This window comes from Micromys minutus, assembly GCF_963924665.1.
Source record: "Micromys minutus genome assembly, chromosome: 19".
Taxonomy (NCBI): Eukaryota; Metazoa; Chordata; class Mammalia; order Rodentia; family Muridae; genus Micromys; species Micromys minutus.
Window position 1 is genome coordinate 36,003,297 of NC_137954.1, and position 8,663 is coordinate 36,011,959.

General features: G+C 46.2%; 1 protein-coding gene across 2 annotated transcripts; it reads left to right on the forward strand.

Moving 5' to 3' along the window:
* The first annotated feature begins 3,355 nt into the window (after positions 1-3,355).
* On the forward strand, positions 3,356-6,570 carry NEU2 (neuraminidase 2). Of its 2 annotated transcripts, none has more exons than XM_080933443.1 (3): positions 3,356-3,396; positions 3,691-3,902; positions 5,288-6,570. In XM_080933443.1, exons 2-3 carry the CDS (start codon positions 3,702-3,704, stop codon positions 6,224-6,226), a joined length of 1,140 nt encoding a protein of 379 aa, XP_080789569.1. In that variant the 5' UTR covers positions 3,356-3,396; positions 3,691-3,701; the 3' UTR covers positions 6,227-6,570. The 2 variants fall into 2 exon arrangements, with proteins under 2 accessions (XP_080789569.1, XP_080789570.1); XM_080933444.1 differs by having other exon boundaries at positions 3,362-3,410.
* The last annotated feature ends 2,093 nt before the right edge of the window (positions 6,571-8,663 follow it).

An 8,663-nucleotide genomic window follows, 5' to 3' on the forward strand; every position in this document is an offset into this window, starting at 1 on the left:
AGAGAGATCAGGGGGACTAACTAGCTGAAAGATACTACTCTGTTGCCTGCATTCTGGCTTCTTTGTACAAAAGGTATCAATCACTCTGAGCCTCATGGGCTTACAGAGGGTAGGGCATCTGTGTATTAGATGAAGTAATTGCTGTCAAATGCTCAGCTAGTCCCTGGCATACACCATGGAGATATTGGCAGTAATGTTGACCTTTTCTTCCCTGATCAAATACCCACTCTGTCAGAACAAGCTTCTTGGCCTATTTTGTTACTGATCCATTTCAGGTTCCCAGATACCACATGGTCCTGAGACAGGAATGACTCATGCATTTGTTGCCATTCTTAAGGTGGTCAGATACTAAAAGGGAAATCTAGAAAACAGCCAGGACCCAGCTTTCCATATGAGCACTTACCAGGCCTCTATCCTAGGTTGCTTTCTGTTGTAATAAGCACTATGACCCAAGAAAACCCAGGGAGGAAAGGCTTTATTTAGCTTACACTTCCCTGTCATAATCCATCATAACTGAAGCAGAGGCCCTGAAGGAGCATGGTTTACTGGCTTGCTTTCATGTCTTGTTCAACCTGATTTCAGGTCACCTGTCCAGGAGGATTAGGAGCTCTCATATTGAGGCCCAGGCCCTCCCACATCAAACACTGATCAATAACTTAACCCCCATAGACATGCCCACAGGCCAATAGAATGAAGGCAACGCCTCAGTTGAGGTTTCCAAGTGATGCTAGTTTGTGTCAACTTGACAAGAGCTGACCAGCACGTTCTCCTGATCATACTTCATCTGCTGCCTCAGTCTCTAGGAGACACCAGCACTATCACTTCGGTCGTTGTCTTTTTCATCCAGATTTTTGTCCAATCTCATATGGAAAACCACAGCAAGCTCATCTTCTACTCTCTCTCCCTGGAACTGAGAAAGACACTTCCTTAGAATTAATTAGATTAGCTCAATGACCTACCTAAAATCATCCCAGAAACCTTCCATTTGCTTCTAGGTTAACTCTTGTGGTCAATAAGGCCATGTAAAGATGATCAAAGTCATTAGCTGCCATTGATCACAACCCAGACTGAGGTATTCCTGCACAGCCACAAGGATAGCTAGAACTGAAAAGACATCATAATAAGTGCTGGCAACAGTGTGTGTGTGTGTGTGTGTGTGTGTGTGTGTGTGTGTGTTGGGGAGGGGGGATTGGGACTCCCTTCACACCCAGAGAACAGACTGATGTGGTAAAGTCAATGTGGAAAAGATTCAGAAGTAAATATGGTAAGGTGCTCACTCTCCCAGAATGCTGAAGCCTTGTGAAAGATCTCCAGAACTGTCCAGCATTGCATATTACACAAGCCAGATGTGGTTGGACATTCCTGTAATTGTACTACTCAGGCAGTGGAGGTATGTGTTTAAAATCATCCTTGGCTACATACTGAGTTCCAACCTAGCCTGGGCTACATATAAGAGACCCTCCCACAAAGTAATAAATAAGTAACTAAATAAACAATGCATGCTGCAACATGAATGAATCTTAGAAACTACGTGCTAAGAGAAAGAGCCAGCTATGTGCTCTTTACTCTACGTGTATAAAATGTATAGAACAGGCAAAGCCAGAGACAAAGGGTAGACTGGTGGTTTCCTGGGGCCGCAGTTGGAGTAGAGAAGAGTGACTGTTCACGTTTACAGAATTTGTTGGGGGGACTTTGGCAGTGATGTCTGATAGGATGATCCTTTTACATCACAATGGCTCTTTGAGAAGCTGAAGTGCATCTTGTGAGATATTACGCATCCCTTTTGAAAATGGAGAGTGGTCCATCACTGTAGAATGGACCATCTACAAGATGTAGTCACTAGTTCTACCCAGAGGCTTCATTCCTCTCCTGGACCCCATCTTTTTCTCTCTCTAAATGTGAGCTGTGGCTCTTGTCACATCACTGTGTTGAGCCCATTGGTCTTAGGGTTTCCACTCAACACTTGCTATTGCTCTAAAGTCACCATTTCCTCTTTGAACCCCACGGACTAGCTCATAGTCCTGGTTCCTCCTGATGACAACTCTGACCCCCTTTTCTGTCCCAAGCTTCTTTGTGGATGCCTAAGCTAATCTCCCACTTTGTAGACTGAAGGCCAACTCATTGCAATGGAGAAAGTCTTCGCCTCAGGGACATCCTAAAATCAACACTTAAATCTAATTAGATGGCTACTGATGAATTTTCATTAAGAACCAACTGTTTGGCCCTTGATCAAGTCTCTAAGACATGGAAACAGCATCTTTCTCCTGGTTTTTCTTTTCATTGCATTTCATTCTTTCCTATTTTATAACTGTTATAGCCACGGAGTGAGATTACAGTTTGCAGGCATAGACTTTGTTTTGTGTAGCCTTTCATTTTCTGCCTTTTGAGACTGTGTAGCTCAGGCTGGCTTCAAATTCCACTCTTCCTGCTTCAGTTTCTCACATGCCCAATCTGCGGCCATGAGCCACCAACACTTCAAGTGTCTGTTTTAAAGCAGAGACTTATCTCCACCCTCTGACTTTTTTTAAGCTAGTATCTGCCCTTCTAAATTTTATTCCACTGCATTGTCCCAATAACATTCATCAGACTTGAGCAACAAGATGGTAGACTACACCTTTCAAAGACAGTTAAAAACAAGTTTTAAGTGACAATATAGTACACAGTAGAAAAGATGTAGAAAAGCCCGTCTCCTGCTTGCTGAGGTCACACTTTTCATTTCTCTTCCCCAGGGGTTAAGGCCTGGGGAAGACTTCATAGGAAGTTATGGCTCCCTTGGCAGGGTTTATTGGAGGCTTCTGAAGTATCACTCTTCGCAGGAGGGAGGGCAGCCAGTGTGGCAGAGAAGGGGGGTGGGGGCCAAGATTCAGTCCCATAGTTGTCTCAATATACCCTGGGGGTCTCACTTCAAGGCAGAATATGGCGTCCTTATGGTCTCATGTTCTGGGTAGATAGGTCCTTTGTCGAGGATAACCTTGGCAAGTGGTTCTCTCAGCCAAGGGTGATTATTCTGGCTGAGAAGTTAGCTCTGTCGCCTCTTCGTCAGCCACAGTCGCCAAGTTATCCCCTGCTTCCCTGTTTTCTGCAAATACTTGCCTTGTTGTTCATTTTCTCACACTTCTGGGGATCCCCACTCCAGCCCTGCTAATAGACAGAGCCTATGTCTCCAGAAGCACAGCCACCCCCTACCTGCTTCAGGGTGGCACCCACACAGTGAGAGCAGCTGATTTATTAGCCTCAGGCAGCTAAGGGAGCAGAGCCCGAGGAAGGGAGGCACTTTCTTTCTCTTTGGAACAGTTTTCTAGGGCTCTGGAGTTATAAAAAGGCTCCCTCGTGTCAATCCCCAGCAGTCGGGCAGCTGCAGAGAGCCACTCAGCAAGCTCTTCTACTGCACCCAGGGTTAGCAGCTGAAGGTTGTCACAAACCTGTTGTGAGGGGAACAGTTATGGCAGGAATCAAATTAAAAAAAAAAAAAAAAAAACACTTTGATTCTTGGCTGGAACACTGCCTGTATGCTACAGCAGAACTGGCAAATGGGGTCTTGGGATATGGGAACTGACACAGAACCTTTTCAAGGACAGGCCATCCAGACAGGACTCAGTTTACCAGTCAGAGGAGTGCCACCTGGATTGGATGACTCTGGCCCTAGGTACAGGTATGACAGCAGATGATGTGTGTTCTCTTCCTGCCCAGATCTCAGGCCCATGGCGACCTGCCCTGTCCTGCAAAAGGAGATGCTGTTCCACACAGGAGTCTACGCTTACAGAATCCCTGCTCTGCTCTACCTGAAGAAGCAGCAGACCCTGCTGGCCTTTGCGGAAAAGCGAGCCAGCAAGACAGATGAGCATGCAGAGCTGATTGTCCTACGAAGGGGAAGCTACAGTGGAGCCACCAACCATGTCAAAGTAAGGCACAGCCCAGCTGCAGTGGCTCTACCCGGGTTGGCTTGACACACACCCGTGTGGGTCAGTGTGTGGTGGAACCAAGCATGAATCTCACAGCACTCAAGGGCAAGGCCATCCCTTGATAAATAAGATATAGGTAGGATCTAGGGAACCTAGGAGAGGGACAGGGTGACAAACGGGCCCTATACTCAACCCAAATCTCACTTGTGTTCACAAGTAGTAAGTCTTGTTGGCTGATCATGTGTTTCATCGAGTGACTGGCTGAGTTTCCTGGCATCTTCCAAAGCCCAAGAGAGGAGCACTGTCATTTAACAGGACATTAATTAACTTTGAGGGTAATTGATCTAGGGTCTTAAAATCAGGTGAGTCTATGTCCAAATAGCATTCATCACAACTACATGATGGTTATTCAAAGTATGGCATCAACATTTCTTTCTCCTGGTGCATAATTATTATACACAGCCATGGTGCTTGAAGTAGATGGACCTGAATTCAAGGAAGACCTGGCTCTACTCCTTATCCAAGGGATGGCCTTAGGAAACTTGGGTAATCTATTTAGGCCTCTCATTTTCAAAATATGAAATGGAGCTGAGGACACTTCTTCATTGTTGGAGGTTTAGTCAACACAGTGCATGTCACCTGTCTTTTGGTGCAGTGTCTGTGTTTAGAGTCCTGCACTGGGACAGCTAATGAGAAACCGGGACAGCCTGTGTGGCCATGGCATACATGACATAGCAATGGCAGCGGGAAGCTCAATGTGAATCCTCAGTATCTCTGAGTTCATTAGTATAGTATCATAAGTAGGTGACACAAGGCAACCATCATTTTCTTTGTTTTTTAAGAATGCTAGACCAGCCAGGAAGAATAGGTGATGTTGGGAATGGTTTCTACCATAGTTACATTTTTAAAAAATTACATTTACTTGTTTGTCTGTGTGTGCATGCACTTGAGTGAATCAGCTCTCTCATTCGGTCCTGTTGGCCCTAGAGATTGAACTCAAGCCATCAGGCTTGGTGGCATATACCCTTACTTGCTGAACCATCATCAACAGGCTCCTGAGTTACTTTTGTGTCTTGGGGGGCGGGGGTCTGTCTGGCACATTGTGAATACTCTGCAAATATCTATTTGTGGGAATCAAAGTAACAGCCTTCAGAGAGAGAAGTGTAGAGGGAGATTGTGGGGCAGGGGGAGAAAGGGAGTCAGATCTGGTTCCTGCTGCTCCCAGGGGGTGGGTAATTAATGGGTAGGTAAAATAGTCCCTTCATGGCCTTTAACTCCATCCCTAAAATATACCTGCCCCGTGGACCCTCAGTGTATCCTCCTGTCATTGTCGTCTGCAATCTCCTGTCATTGTGTTTCTCCTTCTCCCCTCTCCTCACATTCAGTGGCAACCTGAGGAAGTGGTGACCCAAGCCCGTCTGGAGGGCCACCGCTCCATGAATCCATGTCCCTTATATGACAAGCAAACAAAGACCCTCTTCCTTTTCTTCATTGCTGTCCCTGGGCGTGTATCAGAACAGCATCAGCTCCACACTAGGGTTAATGTCACACGGCTATGCCATGTCACCAGCAATGACCATGGGAAGACCTGGAGTCCCATCCAGGACCTCACAGAGACCACCATTGGCAGGACCCACCAGGACTGGGCCACATTTGCTGTGGGTCCTGGGCACTGTCTGCAGCTGCGGAACACAGCTGGGAGCTTGCTGGTACCTGCTTATGCCTACCGGAAACTGCACCCTGCCCAGAAACCTACCCCCTTTGCCTTCTGCTTCATTAGCCTTGACCATGGGCACACGTGGAAACTAGGCAACTTTGTGTCTGAGAACTCACTGGAGTGTCAGGTGGCTGAGGTTGGCACTGGAGCTCAGAGGGTGGTGTATCTCAATGCTAGGAGCTTCATGGGAGCCAGGGTCCAGGCACAAAGTCCTAACGATGGCCTGGATTTCCAGGACAACCAGGTAGTGAGTAAGCTTGTAGAGCCACCCCACGGGTGTCATGGAAGTGTGGTTGCCTTCCACAACCCCACCTCCAAGCCAGATGCCTTAGACACGTGGCTGCTTTATAGCCACCCTACGGACTCCAAGAATAGGACCAACCTGGGTGTGTACCTCAACCAGACGCCATTAGATCCCACAGCCTGGTCAGAACCCACCCTGCTGGCCACAGGCACCTGTGCCTACTCAGATTTGCAGAACATGGGACATGGTCCTGATGGCTCCCCACAGTTTGGGTGTCTATATGAATCAGATAACTATGAAGAGATCATTTTCCTCATGTTCACCCTGAAGCAAGCTTTCCCCACAGTATTTGGTACCCAGTGATCTCATTGCATGTGGCCCAAAGGGCTTCCTGTGCTTCAAAACACCCATCTCTCTTTCTTTCCAGCATCCTCTGGACTCTTAAATCTAGCTCTTAGGTCCCTTCCTTGGGGAGTATACAGAGAGTTTGGACTCTTGACTCTCCGCAAGCTTGGTTGTTTCAGGCTCCAAAATGGGTTCTATTTTCAGCCCAGAGATCAGAGGAGCTTGGCTTTCCTCAGCCTGTTGGCAGGAAAGGAAGGGACAGTATATATAGAGACTGCCATTCTGCATGTTGGCTGATACTATGTTAGCTTAATCTGTCTGTTACCCATTCCTAGTTTTTGAATGAGTATTAATAAATTATTCAACCCAGCCCGTTTCTTCCTGGAAAAAATGTTTACAGAGTCTCTGGGGGAAAGGGTAAGCAAAACATATGAGTTAGCAAAGATGTCAGTGTCTCTGTGTGTGTGAGTGTGTGTGTGTGTGTGTGTGTGTGTGTGTGTGTGTGTGTGTGTGTGTGTGTGTCCCTTTGCCAATGCTTTAGAGTAGACAACATCAGAACACTTTGTTGAACCAGATAAATCACTGTATTATGTTCTAAGGAATGTTCTAAAAGATTAAAGCATTACAGTTTGGAGATGGGAAACAACACTTCCTCAAAACTCAGGCCTGAAGGCCATGTTCTCTGGATGCCTCTAGAACATGGTCCCTTCCTGCCTCCTCCATCCACATTCTGGTGGTGTCTAGCAAGTGCTGCCATTCCTTGCAGCTCATAGCTGCATCACTACCCTCCTTAAACCCTGTCTTCACATGGCTGTCTCCTCCTGTGTTCTCCTCTCTGTCACTCAAGGAAAATGCTGGTGGATGTAGAGCCCACCAGATAATCTGGAATCAACTTATAGTCACAGAGGCTGGGTATTAGTTGTGTCTTGGAGGCCCTAACCCCACTCACTGCAGGCATGGTTTTTTCATGTAGGTGATGTGGCTGAAGGTAGGAATGTGGTTCTGATGAATCAGTGAGTTTAAAAGAATCTGAGGTAGGCAAGGGGTGGAGCTGTTGAATGCATATTGGAGTTGTAGGGCTGCTTTGGGGTACTCAAGGCTGCGGTGATTGAAAAGCCATGTGGCAGGAAGGAAGGGTTTATGAATGCTAGGTTAGTGTGGTTCCCATCACAAATAGCAGAGAGAAGGTTCTCCCAGGCTCTCTTGAGGGCCCAACCACTGAGGAATCTGACATCTCTCTGATCCCCTAGGACTGTTAGAGGCTACTATCCCTGTCGTGTTCAGAGCCTTGTGTCCTATGGAAGGTTTGCTCCTGGTATTACCCAACCCTCTTTAATCACCCCAGTAATACTAGGCACAAAATCTTGTAACTGAGTGCCATCTTTGGGCAAGCATGGAAGTCAGACTGAGTTTTGCTGGACCAGGGCAGTGGAGCTGCCTGTTAGAATGTTGTGTCTCCTTATAAGGGCTAAATACAGTCAGCTGGAAGGAAAGCTGGGTTTGTTTGAGGGATTCCCACCTGGTGTCTTGAAAAGCATTCAGAGTAGCTGGGATAGGTCCTAGGCTGAGCGCAAGATGGAGGGCTTACAATGCAGCCAGGAAAACTCCAGAGATAATGCAGGTAGATGACCCCACAGTATACTGTCCAAACCCAGATACTCTGAGCGTTCAAGGGGTCCTAACAACTATCCTGCCAGTCAATAGATGTTACCCAGGATGACCCTCCTCTAGCTGGGAGAGTTAGGGGAGCCACACATCTGTTGAGACTGAAAGGCATTCTCTAAGCACTGCATGCCTGCTAGAGCTCTCCGGGAGCTTTGCAATATTTCTGATGCCAGGGTTTCCCCTGGTCCCGCTGATCCAGAATCAGCCCTGGGGCCCAGGGACTGGTATTTTGTCAACATCTCAAGTTATTCTAATGAACACAAGGATTGTAACACACACACATCATTAGAATCCCTTTTAGTTTTAAATACAAATATCAAAGTCATCTAGTTTGAAGTTTTTTTTAAAGGCAAATTTTGATGTAGTTAAAATCAAACTGATCCACTCACCAAAAAAAAAAAAAAAAAAAAAAAAAAAATACCATTGAAAGAGTAAAACCAAAAGTTGTCAATAGGAAGAATATACTTAATGGCACACATATTTGACAAAGGACCCCTATCTATAATACAGAAACAATAAGAAAACCAACCGGTCGAATAAAAATAAGCAAATGCTTTGAACAGGCCCTTTTCCATTCTAAAGGTTGCTAAACATATGGGGAAATAAATGTTCACCACAATATTGTTCCTTGAGTTAAGGCGGATCAAAACTTGGCCACTAAAATGGTCAAACTTTTAAACATCAGTAGCAACAATGATTGGCAGAGCTCTGGAGCCACTGGAGTATCTGAACATCTTTTGAAGAGGAGTTTTTGGTACAACCATTTTGGAAAATTGTTAGGTAGGAGTTC

Coding starts and splice junctions, on each gene's coding strand:
- NEU2 (XM_080933443.1), top strand. CDS start 3,702: ATGGCGACCTGCCCTGTCCTGCAAAAGGAGATGCTGTTCCACACAGGA. Junction 3,903..5,287: donor GAGCCACCAACCATGTCAAA/GTAAGGCACAGC, acceptor CCTCACATTCAG/TGGCAACCTGAGGAAGTGGT.